A 19,908-nucleotide genomic window follows, 5' to 3' on the forward strand; every position below is an offset into this window, starting at 1 on the left:
CCTCGAAACACCCCCCTGAAACCCTCATCATCGAACCCCCTTGCTAACCCACCTCACTCCCGAAAACCCTCCCTTTCGATGGTGGGAGATTTTCAGGGGGCTTGAGGGCTGGAAGTTATTGGTACTCATTGTTCCACTCACCCTGAATTCAAATTCTGTCCACAAAGAAGTGAGGGGAAGATTTATGTTAGTGCTACTTTTTAAAGGATATTTTTGTGTTAATATTTTTCTCAAAAGATTTAGTTACCATATCTTTTAAGATAACATTAACAGTTTTAGATCTTAAATTATTTGGGTCAATCTTTTTGTTCCCTAGTAAGTATCCCTACTTTAAGATACTTTCCTAATTACATCACGAATTCTTCCCATAATTCACCCAACTGCGTAGTGCGTAGCTGTGTTGTCTTGTATAATAATATTCTCACCACTATTTTCTCCTCCAATCATAACTGGTAGATTTCCAGAGTTCATTGATTAATTCAGATTATCCCCAATTAACATGTGGCCTTTATGGACTACCTTTTTCTTTTAAATAACTCATCGTGACTATGACGTCTGATACAAAATACAAGTACGATATATTTTATGTACACCCCTAGATATAATAAGTATGTTATTTATTCTAATGAAGTAGGGTGTCAATCAGGTATATCAGTATATGGTTCAGTTTGGTTCCTTTCTTACGATTTCAATCAGGTCCTAGTTGGGTCTAAGCTAGTTAGGTTCGGGCTGAACTCTGTTGGTTCGAAAATGGTTCATTATCTATAATTAGCTTTTGATTTGAGATTTTTTTTTTAATACAATCTTGGCGACATAAGTCATTACTGGAAGATAATATTTTGGCATGAGACTTTTAGAGACATCAAAATTCCAATGCTTTTCAATATAAATACGCCACCAAGGCACCAATATAAACAGTTTAGGAAAAATTGCCTAGAATAATCTCTTCTTTGTCAATTTCTAGGCAATTTTTCCAATAGTTTAAACCCTTTTGTTACTATTGAGGATACAAACTAAAACAAAAACTCTACAAAAATGCATTGCTTTACTAACTCTTTTTTTAGGATGAAATTTTGCCCAAAATCTCAAATAGTGCTCCTAGAATCAAGTTGTAAACGATTAATACATAACGAGTTAACGATTCGGTCATAATGCATTACGAGTTATAAACGGATCAGTCATAACGGATTACAGGTTGTAAACAAATCAATCACAACACGTTAAGGTTGCAAATGATTCCAATTTGTCAGGTTTAAACGATTTCGGTCTAAAATGGGTCAAGTTACTATCAATTTCAGACATAATCAGTTTGGGTTCTCAATTTTGGATTGTAACAGTTCAACTAGATAGGTATGGGCAACTAACGATTCTCAAAATTTCGGCTTAGTACAATTTCGAATTTTAAAAAATCAGTCCAGGTAAGTTCTCGATTATTAAATAACAAGTTCTTTGCAGTTGGTTCCTTCTCGAAACAGTTTGGTTCACCAATTCGGGTCTGTTTTGACAGCTCTACATGAAACACGCAAAGATCTTCATCAAGACTACTCCACTACCAAAACTGCAATCCGCTAATTGTAGTAGCTTTAATTTCCTAATTGAAAACCCTTCCAATACTCTGCATTTTGTTTTACATATTATGTAGCACCTTCACAAGCAACAATGACCTATATATTAGCAGTTTGGTTCCTTTTCAAAACAGTTTGGGTTCACCAATTCGAGTCTGTTTTGACAGCTCTACATGTTACACACAAAGCTCTTCATCAAGACTATTCCGACTACCAAAACTACAGTCCACTAATTGTAGTTGTTTGACATTGTTTTTTGTTTTCAGTTTCCAGTTTTTTTTTTAAACCATAAACAGGAAATAAGAAAAAGGTGTTTTCAGTTTTCAAAATTACCATGATTTTAATAAGTTTGACTAATTTTTGATTCATTATATGATATATATCATGTGATTTTAAAAAAAAAAAAAAAAAAAAAGCAAACCACAGTGATGCAAAACGACTTTAAGTAATACCTTTAAAAGCAAGGACGACCTATATATACTTTCAACAAGGGCTTTGAAAAAGATTTCTAGCGAAACAATCATACTCCCACCTAAATAGCTTTGAATGACCTATACTTTCAACAACAAAATGTACACACAAAATCTCAACAGACAGAGCACATAAGATTAAATAAAGGAACAAACATAAGTAGAATAAAATACAATTAACAGCTTTTCACTGCTCGAGGAAGTTGTAAACCTCAAAAGACTAGATGTTACATGCTCAATCATCCACTAATGAGCCATTAGAAACAAGCACAAGACTTGTGTGACAGAGCACATAAGATTAAATAAAGCAACAAACATAAGTAGAATAATATACAATCACTACAAGAAAATAACCTTTTTGTAGCGATTATTTTAACCTTTAGTATCGATTGTAATTGCAACAAAAAGCTTTCCCAACGAATGGTCATTCGATACAATATCCCCCGTTGCCTTAGCCTTTAGTAGTGGTTTTCAATATCGCTGGGGTTGGCCTCAATAATCGATACGAAAAACTACATCTAATCGTGGTGATTATTGTAGCGATTACAATCGCTATAAATGATTAACTCATTTTCTTCAAAAAAAAAAAAATGCGTATGATCTTTACAAGATTAGAACATGCAACCTCAAACTCTTATATTAAATGTTTCACCAATAAGCTATGACATATTTTATGTATTCTTTGTCAAACAATATTTATATATCTAGTGTTGAAAAGGCTTTTCGTATCGATTTTTAGGATTTAGTGGCGATTGTAAATGATACGATTTCTCAAAATTATATAAATGTGTAAAAATAGTGTGGTTATGTATTATTATGTTTTCCGTATCGATTTTATATGGGGAAAACATGGCGATTGTAAAAACGATACGACTCCCTTAATTATTTCACAAACATACTTGCATATTGTAGCGAATGTACAATCACTACGATATAATCGCTACGAAAAAGACATTTTTCTTGTAGTGAATTAACAGCTTTTCACTGCTTGGGAAGTTGTAAACCTAAACCTCAAGCGACTAAATGATACATGCTCAATCATCCACTAATGAGCCATTAGAAACAAGCACAAGACTTGTGCTCAGAACAAAAACATGCAGGACAAAAACCTCATACGAAGTAAAAATCTTGTTAAAACACAAGTTGAGCCTGTAATAGACAAAACTGACTAGCAACATAAAAGTTCATAGCAGAAAATGATGATCAAAATCATCAGATAAGTTTTGGATTTCCAAGTTAAACTTGGATAAGAGTGACTAGTCAGTAATCACGCTAGCACCTGTGTACGGTTTTAAAATGAGATGTAACCTCACTAGGACTAAGCAAGTGACATCAATTGTACTCCAATATACTAGTCTCTAAGTTTACGAGATACTACTATAGCTAACCATCACAGCTAAGCACAGATTCACGTCTAATACTTGTTGCCTTTTTAGTACAATAACTCATCATGACTATGAAGTCTGAATGTCAGACAAAAAATGCCAAAATCCTTTGATATGTTACCATGCTAATGCAAAAAACAGATAGCTAATAGGGCTTTGTAGGCTTGTGCCATTAGATCTTCACGCTACACTGATTATTCACACTGCAGCTCAGCTCACCCCTGACTCTAGATCCCTGATTGGACACCCTTCCCATACTTAAGCAACTACATAAACTTTACATTATGGAGCTGCTCTAAAAACGCTAATAGCGTGCAAGTATTAAGCAGCAGTGAGGTGACTCAAGAGCTTAGAAAAAAATTGCTAGCTAAGCAGCTTTAGTCTCACCTAATAGCTTTAAATGACATATATATATATATACTTCCAATACCAAAATGTACATTCGAAAACCTAGCAAACAGAGCACAACCAAAATCCTTTGATATGTTACCATGCTAATGTACAAAAAAGATAGCTACTAGGGCTTTGTAGGCTTGTGCCATTAGATCTTAACACTACAGTGATTATTCACACTGCAGTTCAGTTCACCACTGACTCTAGATCCCTAATTGGACACTCTTCCCATACTTAAGCAACTACATTTACTTAACATTATGGAGCTGCTCTAAAAACACTATAGCGTTCAAGTATTAAGCAGCAGTGAGGAGGCTTAAGAGCTTAGAAAAAGATTGCTAGCAAAGCAGCTTTAGTCTCACCTAATAGCTTTAAATGACCTATATATACTTCCAATACCAAAATGTACATTCCAAATCCTAGCAAACAAAGCACATACAAACCTAACAAATGTAGAATAAAAAACAATTCACAGATTTTCACGGCTAGGGGGAGTTGTAAAACTCAAGGGACAAAATGTTACTTGTTCAGTCATCCACTATTGAGCCATGTAATAAGTGAAAAACAAGCATAAGTGAAACAAAAACATGCAAGATAGATATCTCATATTTAGTAAAAATCATGCTAATATCAAGATAAATCTTTATAGTTTTCCCTTATATTCTAAGTTTTGAAGTTTCTGAGTGTGATAATAATGACATCATAAATGCAGTATCAGCCAAGTGAAGGGGGGGCACTTTGAGATCTATGGTGATGGGGATATTCAGAAGACTTTTATCTGTCTTGAGGTAAGCATCCTATGTTGATTAACTTAAATGTCTCAAATGTTTTTTTATTACAATGTCTAACATCATTTAAATGTGTTGCAGGATATGGAGGAGCCATTTGAACCTTTGATGAGTCTAGACATGAAGGATCTTGCTTCCACCATTGCTAACAAAATTCTGAATATGTATTGATTGAAGGATATGAAGAGGTTTGGTGATGGATAATGTGAATTTATGCTCAGCTGTGAGAGCTTATCTTGAGATACTATGTAGCTCTCATAGCTGAGCACAAATTCACATTATCCATCACCAGACCTCTTCATATCCTTCAATCAATACAAAAATTGTTCATTTATTTTATTTTACTAAATGTTCATTTTTAGTAACTAAATGTTTATTTTGTACAAAATTGTTCAATTTTAAAGTACTCCGTGTTCATTATTTTTACAAAAAATTTTCACAAGTTCAATTACTTTGTAATTGGTCAGACAACCTTACCTTACCCCTCCTCTGATACTGCTTGACAATAGGTGGCTTAGCAATCCCAATTACTCGATCCATTACAAATTAATGATTATATGTGTCAATAATATCCAATATAATATATACGTAGTTTCATGTAATTTGTTAATTATAATATTTCTTAGAAAATAATTAATTGTAATATAATTTATTTAAATTTGACTTAATTTTAACCCATTTGTATAATATGCTAGATTCGCCACTGCCTAAATTTCAAAGTTTTTCTACATCGTGTCATTGTAGTGAGTATATACGACATTCATGAAATGTATGATATCACTACTTGTGACATATGATAAAACTTTAAAACATCCAATATTAGTTTTTACAACAAAGTGCTTCCATTTTTTTTTATCTAGGCATCAATTGAATCTATAACTTTATACTAAAAACGAACTTTGAGATGACATGTCGTGTCATCTTCTAATTAAAAATTTTTCTGCCTAATTTTTTTTACCAATATATATTTTCATATCTTTCTTACCATTTTTATTGGGTATTAAAGTAGTAATTATTTATAAAACTTTAAATTATTCTTTTTTGTCTAATTATATACCTATGTTGTACTTTGTATTTTATTTTCAAGAATAAATCCATCAACAATTTTAGGTGAAAAGTAAAATAAATGAAGTTGTAAAGAATCTATACTTTTATTCACATTGCACCTCATTTTTTGTAAATATAATAAAAATATGTAATCCTAAATAATTAATCAAATTATATATTTATACATAAGCATGTTTTTTTTTGTTTAATATTATAGGAATATTAGATAAAAATACCCATTGACTATAATCATAACAATAGCATAGTTTTACTAATAAAACAAAAAATAAATTCTCCACCATTCACTAAAAATGAAACAAATAATCAAGTAAATTACCCATGTGCCTATCAAGGTATGGGATTAAAAGTGTATTTGCACGGGTATTGACCTTGGTTTTATTGTTAATGTATTGTATATAATGAAGTTTTTTTTTTTTTTTTTTGACATCAGCTTAATTAAAACAAATTACAAACTAAAATTAAAGCTAATTAGACTAGTTCGACTATTGTTGGCTAGGATATGCGCCCGTTGAACCTTGTCTCGGTCCACCTTTAGGATGTTGCAACACTTAAACCTCAGCCCTAATTGTTGTATATCCCGTATGGTCCAGAAAACGTTTAGGTTGTCTAATTCCTTCTTTCGTAAGAGATTGATCATATTCATTGAATCCGAGTAGAGAAGAACCTTGGAGAATCCCATAGTTGTACACCATTTTAGAGCTTCAAGACACGCCTGTGCCTCCGAATGCAAGGTTGAGGTTGTTAAACCGAAGCTTGCACCCGCATCCAAGAAGTCCCCATCAGTAAGTTTCATTGCCCATCCAAAACCACTTCTTCCACTATTCTTTTCAAAAGATCCGTCAATCTGTAGAATACAATCCGGTTGGCCCTGAATTGGACAAAAAATATATTTTTCCTGTCCAATATGTACCTGGAAAAAACCCGGGGGTTCATGCATATCCATGTCTGGAATATGCAGCGTACCTAAAGTTGTCAGACTTGGTTTGTTGAAATCTTCCAAACATTACACGGCTTGTTCAATGTTCCTTTTCAAAGTGGTGTAACCATCACTATCCCCTTTGAAAATACACTGGTTCCTACTTACCCATATTTCCCATAAAGTTGCAATAAATGATGATATTGCGGAGCTATGGATGCCATCCCGACTATAAAGAAGCATGATATAAGTTTGAATCCATTCCCGTAGTGTACCGAAAAAGGATTCATTAGTTGTATAGCCATCTGTTACTTGAAAATTATTCCACGCAAATCTAGCCAAATTACAGAATCTAAAGATGTGTTGTGTGTTCTCAATATCCAACCCGCAAAAATCGCACAGAGTTGCCATTTGCATACCTCGTTGTGCTAGTTTTTCTTTTGTGGGGATGGCGTCATAAGAAAGTTTCCATATGAACATGCTCCATTTGGGTGGATTGCGTAGTCTCCAAATGATTTTGAAGAATTTAGCATTTTCTTTAATAATATCCTATTCTAGAGAATTAGCCTTTTGTGATAGGAAAGCATACCCAGTTTTCACCGAATACTTTCCCGATGAATGATGTGGCCAGTACATGAAATCGTCTGCTCTTTCCTTTGGAAGTTCCATTCCTAGAATCTGTTGTGCACTGTTCCATTCAAATTTTTCCCTTACAAGAGGGGCGTTCCACGACGATGAAGATTGGATAATAAAATCCTTAACCTTCCATCTCAAACTGTCACGGAGAGTTTGATTTGATTTGACAACCGGTGTCGTTCCATTTACCCAATTACTGCTACAAGCCGGAATGTTACCTCCATTCCCAATATTCCAAGAAAAGGCCGGTATAAAACGGGACGCGAGTTGTTGAAAACCCCTGCGAGCGTAAGAAATATTGGGGAGCACTTGATTTCTGGGAATACCATGACAAAGAGTACATTTTACCTTTGCATCAAAGATCTTAGCAGCTAGAAGTTGTGGATTTTTGTGCATCCTTAAAACATTCTTGAATAAGAGGGTATCATTGACCAAATTAGTAGCTCTAATTCCTAGTCCACCCATTCCCTTTGGTAATTGAATGATTTGTCGCTTTGTCCAGTGAATACCTTTTTCCCCGCTCGTTGCCCACCAAAACCTTGTAATAATTGAATCAAGCTTGTTTGCTATTGCTAGAGGCAATTTTAGAGATTTCATTACATGGGAAGTAATTCCCATTAAGACCGTATTAATCAGAACCAATTTTGCAGATTGAGAGAGCCTACAAGTTGACCAAGCCAAGATTTTTGTTTTAACCTTCTCTACCAAGAAATGAAAAAGGTCCGATTTTTTCCCCACAATGTCAATCGAGTTACCTAAATGTGTTCCCATAACCTGGACACTGGGAATTCTAAAAATGTCTTTATATTCCGTAACAAGGTTTTGCGGGACAGAAGGACTGAACTTGATGTATGATTTTTGAAAATTTATTTTTTGTCCCGAAACCTTCCCAAATCTTGTTAAAATGTCACGAATATGAGCACAGGATGAGTGATCAATTTTAAAGAAAAACATGGCATCATCCGCAAAGAAGAGATGTGAGATCTTAGGGGTTCATCTTGCGATTTTAATGCCACTAAAAAGTTTAATATCTTCGGCTAACGGTAACATTCTTGACAAAACATCCATACATAACAGGAATAAATATGCAGAAAGAGGATCACCTTGTCGGAGGCCACAATGCGACTTAAAAGTTTCAGTTGTTTTCCCGTTTACAATAGCCTTGTAGGTGACGGTGGAGACACACTGTGAGATCCATTGAATCCAACGCGAGGAGAAACCATAAGCTTTTAGGATTTTAAATAAAAAAATCCAATCAACCCGATCGTTAGCCTTTGACATATCCACTTTAACAGCCGCTAGGTGAGTAGAATGTTTTTTCATATTAATGAAATGAATAAGCTCCTGCGATAAGTATACGTTATCCTCCATATATCGACCCGGTATAAACGCATGTTGATAATCTGTGGTTAAAAAAGGCAAAGCCAGTTTCATCCGTTTCACCAAACACTTGACGATACATTTGTAAATCGTATTACAAAGGCTAATTGGCCGAAATTGTGTGACCATTTCCGGTGAATCAACCTTTGGAAGAAGAACCAAGAGAGAAGCGTTTAGCTCAGTTAAAAAAAACCCTGTGTCAAAGAAGTGTTGGACACTTTTAATTACCGTGTCACCTACGGTGTCCCAGTGTATTTTAAAGAATTCTGCTATAAAGCCATCAGGCCCCGGAGATTTAGAGGAATGAATATCGAACATTGCTTCTTTGATTTCAATTGGCGTGAAAGCTTGTTCTAGTTCCTCCGATATGTGAATTGGTAGATCGGGGAAATTAATTTCCCGTAATAAAAGGTCTATCTCTTCTTGATGATTCGGGTCAGTCTCGGGCTGGTAGGCATTCTTGAAGTTGTTGAAAAATAATTCTGCAATTTTGTCTTGTCCCTCCACCCAATCTCCACTTTCATTACATAAGGTTAATATTTCTTTTCTTTTCTTTTTTTGCTTAACCTTGTTAAATAATCTTTTAGTTGGAGCATCCCCTTCTTTCAACCAACTTTCTTTGATACGTTGCTGCCAATAGCCATATTGTAATTGACATTCCGGGATAATAGTATTGAGCCGTTGAATAAACTGATTTCCATCACTCAAGCAGGAGATGTGTGCACTAGAACCAACGAGGTCCTTATTCACACTCTTCCAGTTTATGCCTAGAATTCTTCTATGATCCAGACACCATTTTTGAAGATGATGTCGTACAACACGTAATTTTCTTGCAAATATAAAGGGAGTTGAGCCAGTAATAAGCTTACCCCATTCCAACGTTATGAATTGTGCAATTTTCGGGAATCGTAAACACCAAACCTCCACTTGATAAGGTCGATTAACTGTAAGATGTAAAGGAGTCATATCAAAAGTTATTGCCGCATGATCCGACACGGTAATGGGTTCATGAATTATTCTCCCACTACCGAAGTCATCAAACCAATCAGAGGAAACATAACCACGGTCTAATCTTTCCAAAATCAAACCGTCCCCAAGCCTTTTATTTGTCCAAGTAAATCTTGGACCCGAAAAGGGAATTTCAATAATGTCATTATTTAGACGCCAATCTATGAAGTTGTCCACCCCTCTAATAGTCGGACTTCCACCAAGTTTGTCGGCAAGGTATTCGATTTGATTAAAATCACCAAGTAAGACACACTTAGGATAACAATGAATAATATTAGTTAGCTCATTCCAAACAGAAAGCCGGTCCTCAATAGCCGGAGCACCATACACAAATACTACATACTTTGATATTCCACTAATTTCAACAATATTACATAGCATAATATTTTGCAAGCAAAAGATTGGAGTAATTGTAGCACTACACCAAGACAACAATACCAAGCCGCCCCTAGTACCCACTGCATCAATTCCATAAGAAAAATTAGGGGAAAGACAAGCCAAAAGAGGGTTAACATCATTAACAGACATTTTAGTTTCACATATAAGAACAAAAGATAGAGAAGGAAGTTTCGTCCTAGTTAACCACACAAGATAAGGAATTTTAGGGGCGTGTGGGTCGTTTAAACCCCTAGAATTCCAGCATATGAACTTCATTTGGAACTCGGGGGCTGGAACGATGCAGCCTCCTCACCAAATTTCTCCACAAAAGATTGTTGTATTGCCTTCTGAAAATCGACATCCATATCATCTTCATCCTCCTGCCTTTTTTTAGATGTGACCTCTTCGCTTCGTTGTCTTTTGCTCGGCCCCGAAGATGATGATGAAGAAGCACCAGAAATTCTCTTCTTCTTTCCCTTGAACTCAATTGCAAGTGGTTTGACACCCCAAGTTCGAGCCATGTCCACATCCGACATGGCTTTTGATCTGAATTTCAAAGTACCATATTTATCACGCTGCCAAATATTGAAAGCCCCCTTCTCCGACCATCGATTAATCAGCTTCAATTTTCTTTTCGCCACCCAATTCAGATCATTGTAGCTTCTTCTCACTGTTGAACCACTCTCTGATTGTACAAGAGAGTTCTCATCCAATTTCCTTCGTTTCCCAGACCAACTTGAGTGACTCGAGAAAAGACCTTCGAAATTAATAGTTCCAATTGGTGAAATTGGAGTATGTTAAGTAATGTAATTCATTTTTAAAATTAATTATTGTAGTAATAACTAAATGTTGCATTCGTAATAAAATTTTGTAAAAACCGTGCATTTGCACGGCACTTAGGGCTTGTTCACTTCAGCTCTAATCAATTCAGTTCAGCTCCAATAATCAGTTCAGTTCAGCTCTAATCAATTCAGTTCAGTTTAGCTCCTAATTTCCTTCTCTCATAAAATATTCATTTCAGCTCCATTCAGTTCAGTTCATATGAACAAGCTCTTATACTAGTCGTATATATGGAAGGAAGCCTGAAAGCAACATAAATAAATTTGCAATCGCCCACCTTTATTTTAATAAATTTTTTATCCCTCTAAATGCTACTCCAATCTAAAGGTGGCTTTGGGACACTCATTCCGACCCCATATACTTTGGGGTTAGTTGGTTCACGTTCCAGGCCATCGTGCTAGAATTACATGCCTTAACCAAATTTCAATACGTAGTAATTTTGTACCAAAGCAAATTTATCATAATAAAATATCATTTTAACTTTTGAAAACCATAAATGTTGCTACAACACAACATCTAGATTCCTTCATTATTGTTTATTTTCTTGTAGCCTTATAACTCCTTTTAACAAGTATACACTCGTTGTTTCAAAAAAAACAAACAAACACGTATACACTTGTTTTAACCGCCCAAACTTAAAACATCTTAACACAACTCGAACTTCAATTGATCCGAGTACCAATTTGGCAAAGAGTCCTATTTTTACCCCAATCAAGCAATTCAACCTTGAGGAATAACGTCGTCGACAAATTGACTCCGGTGACCGATTTCATATTACATTTGAGATCCGACATTGCAACACCCTTTTGATGAACAACAGTAGTGCACGTACAGGGCCATATCTTACTATATTCATAGATTGAAAGTAGAAAAGTATACTGCAGTTCTTTGGCGCTAACTCTGATTGAAACCTTTGTCCCCTTTAATCAACCCTTTTTCTTTCTCATCTTATTAGTCCTCCAAATTAATCCTTTTATACCCCACCATTTTAACAAAGCTTAGCTAGCTGTAAAGTTTTTATAAATTAAAAAAGCTATTATTCCAACTATTTTGTTCCTCTAATTATAATTTCCAAACAAATTAAAGTAAACCCAATTTTAAAAACATGATTATATATTTATTCATTAATGTTTCAGACAATCCCATCATTGCTGTCTATAGTAACTCATAAAATAAAATTTTAAAAAAAAAAAAAAGAATTTCATGTAGATTTTATATAGTGATTAAAACACAAGCCTATTTTCACACAAAAAAAAAAGAAAAAAAAAATATCACTAGCTCTAGCTTCTTCTAGCTTTTTCATTATTGATTTAATTAAAAAAAATGCCAACAATTTCCCCTGAAAATCACCAAGAAAAAGAAACAAACACCTTCGATTTTCGAGCCCCGCCGCCATCCCCAATCGGCTCGAGCCGCCGTGCTTCCTCTGTGGCGAACGATGAGGTCTTAACAGAGTTCCTTGAGCACAGCCTTCGGGTCCCGGACCTTATCCTCCCTGATCGAATCTTCCCAAGACAAAAGCCATTCAGGGATATTCTAGATATTGATTTTCAGGCCTTGAATTCTGCGAAAGATGATTTAGTTTTGAAGGTCAGAGATTCTTTGTCGGAAATTGGGTGTTTTCAGGTGATCAATCATGGGATTTCGCCGGAGTTGATAAAGACGGCGGTTAGGCGGGCGGGATGGGTGTTTAGAATGTCGCCGGAGAAGAAGAGAATGGCGGTGAGATCGACGGAGATGGAGTTCGGGTTTGAGGATCAAGTGAGTGGGGAGCAAGAAGAGGTTGTGAATGAGATGGGTGAGGAATTTGTTTGGGGCAGGGGATTTGGTTTTAAGTTAAAAATGGAGGGAATTTTGCCAAATAAGTTTTCAAAATTCAGGTATTTAACGGTCAATCTATGATCTGTATTTTTTTCATTCTTTGTTTTTTCTGTTTTCAATTTTTTTTTTTATTTTTTATTTTATGAATAATTCAGGTTGTTTATTTAATTTATTTAACAATTTATGTCAACAATGACAAAATTAATGATATTAAGAGACAAAAGAAATTAAAATCACCACTGTTAGATAATTGAACATGAATACGACGTCAAAAAAAAATACTATACATAAATTTGACAAATCAAGTTTTCATTTAGTCACAAATTTCAGAAATTGAGGTTCTCAACAGTTGAGATCATTTAAGGTAAATAATTTCATACAGTATAGTACAGGAATGAGATTGTTTAGTTATAAATATTTAAGCACTACAAAGTACAATAGTTGAATGCTACAAATTGCTAATTTTTGAAAAGAAAATTAAGAAAATTGTACTTAATACGTAGTAGTATATAATATATTATTTTGTTACTCTATACATTACATTATAATATCTAGAATGATCGTCATTGTATTTAACATGCGCTACTAAATCATTAAAATAATTACTAAAGCAATAATGAGTTCTCATGCAATATTGAAATCAAAGTCACTAGACATGATTCATATGATATAGATCCACTATTTACATTGTGTTTGTGTATGTGCACGCGTGGGGTGAAATTCCCCCCACCCCCCCCCCCCCCCCCACCCCCCTTCCTATATAATCAGTACATATTTATTATTGTACTACTCGTAATATTTGAAATTTTAAAGTAAAAATCCAAATTATAAATGAATATTTGCCTAATTATAGATTAAAACTCGTTTCACTATTCCCTTCATATTTGGAGCCAATGGATTGACAAACTGAATGATGTATATACATTGCAGTGACAAAATGGAGACCCTAGCATCATCAATTGAGAAGATTGCTAAGAACATAATGTTGATCCTAAATGAGAACTACCCCAATACACCAAATGGTGAAGGGCATACTAGTAATTTGAATGATTGTGTATGCCACATCTACAAGCATCCTCATGACGTGTCAGCAGATCAATGCCTTAGCTCCCTCCGATATGACGTCATAAGGATGATGATCAAAGGGTCAGATTATTCCCATGCATTATCATTGCACGTTTGTGATGGATCTTCTGAGTTTCATGTTTACTCTAAGAAAGGCTGGATTTCTTTCACACCACTTAAAAATGCCTTGATTGTCACAGCTGGGGATCAACTACAGGTAAATCACACAACCAATACTTTAGCCTATAATCTTTATTGTGTTATAGTACATTAATTCAAATATGAAACGGGAAAAAAATTGATTGTACGGAAAACTTGTATACAACGAGTGTATTGTATATAACAGACTGTGTCATCACCATAATCACATATAGTCAATTATGGAGTAACTTTTATACAATTCGGGGGTGGCTAATTGACTATGGTTGTTGTGTATTTACTACTACGAGTAGGTTACACCCGTTGTATTGGTCATCATGACCAACAATTTTTGACATGGAAGGCCCCTCGTGTCCCTTGATACATAATCATGACTCAAGGATGTTGCATTGCTTAGATTAATTAGTACCCTTTTGAGCTGTCTAACTTTATTATGTTCTTAATTAATCATTTCATTGCAATTAGATTAATCATAATTAGTAATATGCAATTGTTTTATCTAAGGTATACACACACTAATTTTTGTATTAATTTGGGTGTATATTATGACAGGCTTGGAGTGGTGGACGATACAAACAAGTGATAGGAAAACCAATATATACATTTCAAAATAAAGATTGTATATCATTGGCTTTCCTTTGCTCTCCTCCTAATTTAAGTACGAAAAAACCCGATGAATTTCATCACCAAGAGAAAAAAGAAAAGATTATTTCTCTACGACAACAAGCTCTTTTTGCTATAGTTTTTACAATTGCATGTCAATTTTTGATCAATTTTTACTGCAAATTATCACATCCATGATTTCTTCCTTTGTTCATTGTGATTTTTTGATGATTTTTTACTCTAATTACTCACCTTTTGTGTTGTAATTTTGTGATTATGTATTGGAAAGAATTCATCATATGGATTGACAAGCTTGTGTAGAGTTTGGTGGTAGTACAATATACATGCAGTTGTCACACTTTGACTTTAGCATTATTCACAAACTACACTTTGATTAGCTTTAACTTTATGATTTATAACTACGATAAAACATATATTCATGTGTGTTGTGTTTGAATCGTCTCTAGGTAAATTTTCTAATATCCACTATTTATACTTGTACAATAATATTAATTCAAAATTGTGGGTTGGCAAGTGTGATGAAAGATCCGTGTCAACTAAAAAAACGAAGGTAATATATGATTATTGGATTATTTTCATAAACAAGGGCATGATGCTTTCCTTACAATATACAAAGCACGTCACACTTTGGCATGCGCTTTGTATATAAATTCAAATTAAATGGGGGTGTAAATGCCATGAAATGGACCGTAAAGCCTAAGCATTACATGACTCAAGTCCTCAAGTAACTTAGAACAGTGGGATCAAGAAAACTAATGAAAAAGGCAAGCAATGAATATCAAGTTCCACTCGGACATGCACCTACATCTTTTCTTCACATGAACATGATTGGGTTCGTATGAATGTGACACTGGTTCTTCTCTTTCACAAACTTGCTTCTGCCAGCTTCTGATCCCCACTGAACTAGGCTGCACGGATATGTCAAATTCCACTCGGATGTGCGCCTACATCTTTTCTTCTTTGTATCGCTTCATTCCAATGACCACAGCCATTGTGCTTATGCCTCCATATGCCTATATTCATCTCCACACAAACCTTATAATGAGCTAGGTTCATATGCGCCTTCCTCTATGCCTCCTGCAGCTTTCCCCTTTGTTCATAACACTCCCATCACTGATGATTGCTGTCCTTTTAAATTTTCGGGCACTAGATTCTTGGACCATGTTAAAGGCTACTCTATGTCAAGTATAAGCTCCTGTCAATTATATGCTCAAGAACTTTCATTCAACTAAAAAAACAAGTAGCAGTAACAATTTTATCATCATCTTTGTTGATTGCAGCAGACATTCGTGTTTCATGTCATGTTTCACATACGTTTGTTCAATTCTGAATTTCCTAGCTGAATTTTATATTTACTTACAGTTAAGAGTATATACTATATACTAGTGTATAAAGACAATTAGCTGAATATCATGTGAAGAGATAAATGTGAATTCATGAGCTTTAGGATGATTTCTTCTGTTTCTTCTCTTGCCATGCTTTAATTTCAGCTCCCACCATATCAGTCACCTTTGCCTGAAATCCCAGATATGGTTCATATCCAAGGAATTGCTGAAGAGCCTGTGACAAATTAAAATCATCAAACAATCCTCTGTATGTAAGTCGATTACTAGGAAGAAAAGCTACAGCAAGCAAGCAAATACAATCTTGCAGACTAAAAGGGGCTGTGAGGATGTTAACCTCTAGTAGCACGAAAAAAGGACCCATCAAGAAGGCTTGTAAGAGATTATCCAAAAGAGCAGGTGCTCGTTTCTGTCAGGAACTCAAGCATGGTAAGAAGCGAAAATTTGCCAGTTCAATAATTATAAGATCAGGATATCAGGGTTCATTTCACCTCAAATACACCATGACCGAGGAACTGAGCAGTCCAACCAAACAACTGAGCTGCCAAAACAACCTGAATATTGAAATTGGCAAGGTGAACATACAAAGCTAAATCCCAAAAACTGAGAAATATAGCACTACAAGTCTACATCCTGTGCATCATAAATTGAAGCAGTTACATATCAATCACAGCCACCATCACCTAATATCAAAGCACATCAAGATTTACGGCTAAGGAGTGATAACTAAGTACCACCAGGCAACCTAGAAATATGAAGAGATTGTGGTTCAAGGAGAAAGCAAAATACTATGCCCAAGAAAGAATACTGCCTCAACCAGAAAACAAATACTCGGTATCTACAATATGTATTGTGTGCTTGACTGCTTGTACCGTATTTCTGTGATGTGATTTTAGCAAGCAACCATCAAAAAGAGGAAAAAATAGCACAAGAATTCATTTAAGTGGCTGAAAGATAAGGATGCAACTTGGAAGACGGGAGTAGGTGAAGAGCAAACATAGGAATCACTAAGCAAGGAAGGAAGCGAAAGTAGTATATATGCTGCAGTCATTGTTTAGCAGTGTGGTGAGTTGAGAAAACAGCTACATTATGTTTGGATGATGTTTGATTTGATTATATCAACAGAACCAAAAAGCGGTGAAAAATATCATAGGGAACCAGCTGAGCACAAGTCCACAAGATACTTACATGGTTCAATCAACTAATGTAATTTACTTTTACAGGAAAGAAGGTTAAATTCCAGCTTTAAAAAGCAACAGGGACAGCAAGGCATCCTCAAAGCAGTTTGAAACAGATCTTTAATGGAGGTGCAAAACTACCACCACCTCGGCACAAGCAGGCCACGCTTCGTAAAATACTCTCCAAATCTAAAGGTCATTTCATAATCTAATAATAGGTTATATCACTTATATGCTTGATTTAAGTATGATAACAATACTTGCTAAGTTATAGAGCGTGATGTCCAAAGTGTCAATCACTGGTTGTAACAAGACCTAGAAGCAGAACGACACATTAAATGCCCCTTGAACAAACTGTTGGACTTGACACAAGCTAGGAGTCCTGGGACACGTCCATTGATATGAGCAAGATATCAGCAAATCTCAGGTGGAATGAAAGGTCATACGAGTACAGAATTCATCAGAACAAAACTTTTTGGTTGCACTATTGACATGATGAGAACCAGATTCGTTTTACCATATAAAATATAAACAGATTAGAACCTGTCTAAACCCAATTTTAGACATAGAAAATATGAACACCATTGAAAATGGGATTGAGGGTCTGGACTGTTATCATGGATCCATAAGACTGAATCACAAATGTAATTTTTTATAACATTGAATCAAGAATGGCATAGCATAGAATCTCTTGAAGAGCTCGACAAATAAAAAGTCACGAGTTCAAATCTCAGCCACCTCGCTCTCATTTACAGTAAATGTTGCCAAATGACCAATTAAGTGATTAACCAATGCATTTATATGGATATTAGATACACCTAATTAAACTGAGCCTAATCTCACAACAGAAAACATGATTTCCTAAGTTCACAACCCGGTCAACGCCAATGCTACTTACACCTAACAGTTACAAACCAAGACAATTTAAAATCATCACTTAACAAAAGCATTAATCAATCAAGAAAAAAAAAATTAAAAAGTCAACCCAATGTTACTCATCAATTAAAACCCATAAAACCTAACAAAAATCCATCAAAAATAGCCATAACAAAGTTGAAAATGTAGAAAATTACCTTCCAAGTCAAAGAAAAGCCAAGATATTTAGCAAAAGCAGAAGCTCCAAGCCAACAGAGGAAGCAGAGAAGAGCAGCCAAAGAGCCAGCTTTTTTATCCAAACCCACATAAAATACAGCATAAATTATTGTGAAAAATGATGCAAAATTAGGTAAATAAAAAATGGGTACATAGTAAAATAGCATTAGGGCTGTGAAGAATAGAGGCCAAACAAATAACATATGAATCAATATATTAATTGGGTTGCTGTGATATGCGCCATAAAATGCAAAGTTTTTCTCTAGATCAAACAACCCCATTTTTCTATGCTACAATTTTGCCCTGATTTTCAGATTTTTTTTTCAAAGATGGAAACTTTAGGATGAAAACTGGGAAATGGAAGATTAGAAAGAGGTTTACCAGTAAATCTACTTGATTAACGATCAAATGATATTTTAAATTTTGTTTAGCAATTTTGAATTGATATTTAACAATTTCAAATTGAATAAAATCAAATTTCAGTAAAACGTATACTCAAAGCATATTCATCCATTTGACTGTATTTTTTAAGATTTAATTACATAATTGCCACTTGATATTCTATTCTTTTTGCATTTATTGAGAAAAACTAGAAATTTCGCATAGAATTGGCAATGGATTTTACAAATGAACTTGTTTTCGGTTATTTACTCAACTATTAGAAACTAAAACAAGTGAATATATTGTTGGTCATGTAGGAAAATTAATTCGGTTGTCCAAGCTTCCAAAGTTTATTACGAGTACAATATAGATTGTTATCAATTCAATTTCGACAAGACTAGCATCAATTGTTACAGTGGGCGGAATTTCTAACAATTGATTTTAAAGTTGACCACCTAACTTGATCAATTGAAAAGAAATTGTAACCTAAAACCGACTCAGAAAACATAAAATAAGCTCCCTTGAAGTTGACTAGAGAATTTGGTAATATGAACATGGAATCAATACGCAAAATACAGTATAAATGTATGGCAAGATACAAGGTGGTGTTGACAACTATTAGGCGACCTTGTACCATGATAATAATGTAGTTTGAAAATTTGATCACATAATTGAATGTGTTATAAGTCAACAATATATAGTGAATGCCCAAACTCATCCCAATACATTTATGAGGTGTTTCGTACGAGGGATAGAGAAAAGAGGGGTGAGGAAAGATAAAGACATAAAAAATAAGTAAATAGGATAAGGATAAAAATTGTTATCTAGGAGTGTCAATTCGGTTAAAATGTTATCTCATGTTTGGTATGTACAGGAAATAAATTAGGGATCAGTAATAAAATTATATTTTTGCCCTTGCAAACTTCTTTTTTCTCTCCTTTGTCCTTATTCTTTAAATTTTATTATTAAGGGTAATTTGATCTTTTTCAAATCATTTTCTAGTCAACCTCCCTTCTAGTATTATTCTCTAAACAATTTTATTCCCTAGTTATCCCCCTAAACAAATCCCCTTTTAATGTCACGATAAAATTGATTTTCACATATATTATGTTTTGGATTGTAAAGGATACAACCTAATTAATACACGCAAATTAATCTATATTTCGTTCTTTCAACAAATTTTACTACATTATAGAGCTGTCAGTTTCTGACCCGAACCGTTAAACCCGACTGTTTCGAACCGATCCGAAAAGGAACTGAACTGTTTAAAACCCGTTTTTTGGAAACCGAAAACTGACCCGACCCAATTTTTTTCCAAACCGAAACTGAACTAAACCGAATTTGTGCAAACCGTTACTAACCCGACCCGTTATCAAGCCAAACCGTTACAACCCGAAACTGAAAGCAACCCAAATCGA

The 19,908-nt window shown here is 34.7% G+C and overlaps 3 protein-coding genes across 3 annotated transcripts; 1 reads left to right on the plus strand and 2 right to left on the minus strand.

Moving 5' to 3' along the window:
- Window positions 1-4,879: 4,879 nt before the first annotated feature.
- Window positions 4,880-6,757, minus strand: LOC145557859 (uncharacterized). The gene is made up of 4 exons (XM_081619039.1): window positions 6,754-6,757; window positions 6,580-6,662; window positions 6,184-6,537; window positions 4,880-4,906 (listed from the first exon to the last, which is right to left on the minus strand). The coding sequence occupies exons 1-4, from the start codon at window positions 6,755-6,757 to the stop codon at window positions 4,880-4,882; spliced, it is 468 nt and encodes a 155-aa protein (XP_081475165.1).
- A 5,393-nt stretch (window positions 6,758-12,150) lies between these two features.
- On the plus strand, window positions 12,151-14,900 carry LOC145557860 (putative flavonol synthase 4). Its single transcript, XM_081619040.1, has 3 exons — window positions 12,151-12,707; window positions 13,579-13,930; window positions 14,425-14,900. The coding sequence occupies exons 1-3, from the start codon at window positions 12,151-12,153 to the stop codon at window positions 14,671-14,673; spliced, it is 1,158 nt and encodes a 385-aa protein (XP_081475166.1). The 3' UTR covers window positions 14,674-14,900.
- A 656-nt stretch (window positions 14,901-15,556) lies between these two features.
- LOC145560033 (2-hydroxy-palmitic acid dioxygenase MPO1-like) lies at window positions 15,557-18,452 on the minus strand. Its single transcript, XM_081621287.1, has 4 exons — window positions 18,091-18,452; window positions 16,331-16,393; window positions 16,177-16,248; window positions 15,557-16,056 (listed from the first exon to the last, which is right to left on the minus strand). Exons 1-4 carry the CDS (start codon window positions 18,388-18,390, stop codon window positions 15,940-15,942), a joined length of 552 nt encoding a protein of 183 aa, XP_081477413.1. The 5' UTR covers window positions 18,391-18,452; the 3' UTR covers window positions 15,557-15,939.
- Between the last annotated feature and the right edge of the window lie 1,456 nt (window positions 18,453-19,908).

This window comes from Chenopodium album, chromosome 9 (assembly GCF_948465745.1).
Source record: "Chenopodium album chromosome 9, dcCheAlbu1.1, whole genome shotgun sequence".
NCBI classification, from domain to species: domain Eukaryota; kingdom Viridiplantae; phylum Streptophyta; class Magnoliopsida; order Caryophyllales; family Amaranthaceae; genus Chenopodium; species Chenopodium album.

Excerpts from the sequence above, each read along its gene's own strand:
- LOC145557859 (XM_081619039.1), bottom strand. Across the intron at positions 6,538-6,579 it reads AACCCCCGGGTTTTTTCCAG|GGCCAACCGGATTGTATTCT; the intron begins GTACATATTGGA and ends TGTCCAATTCAG. Across the intron at positions 4,907-6,183 it reads TAAAGGTGGACCGAGACAAG|GATATGAAGAGGTCTGGTGA; the intron begins GTTCAACGGGCG and ends TATTGATTGAAG.
- LOC145557860 (XM_081619040.1), top strand. The coding sequence starts at position 12,151 with ATGCCAACAATTTCCCCTGAAAATCACCAAGAAAAAGAAACAAACACC. Across the intron at positions 12,708-13,578 it reads AATAAGTTTTCAAAATTCAG|TGACAAAATGGAGACCCTAG; the intron begins GTATTTAACGGT and ends TATACATTGCAG. Across the intron at positions 13,931-14,424 it reads CAGCTGGGGATCAACTACAG|GCTTGGAGTGGTGGACGATA; the intron begins GTAAATCACACA and ends ATATTATGACAG.
- LOC145560033 (XM_081621287.1), bottom strand. The coding sequence starts at position 18,390 with ATGGGGTTGTTTGATCTAGAGAAAAACTTTGCATTTTATGGCGCATAT. Across the intron at positions 16,249-16,330 it reads TCGGTCATGGTGTATTTGAG|AAACGAGCACCTGCTCTTTT; the intron begins GTGAAATGAACC and ends AGTTCCTGACAG. Across the intron at positions 16,057-16,176 it reads CTTTTTTCGTGCTACTAGAG|GCTCTTCAGCAATTCCTTGG; the intron begins GTTAACATCCTC and ends AATTTGTCACAG.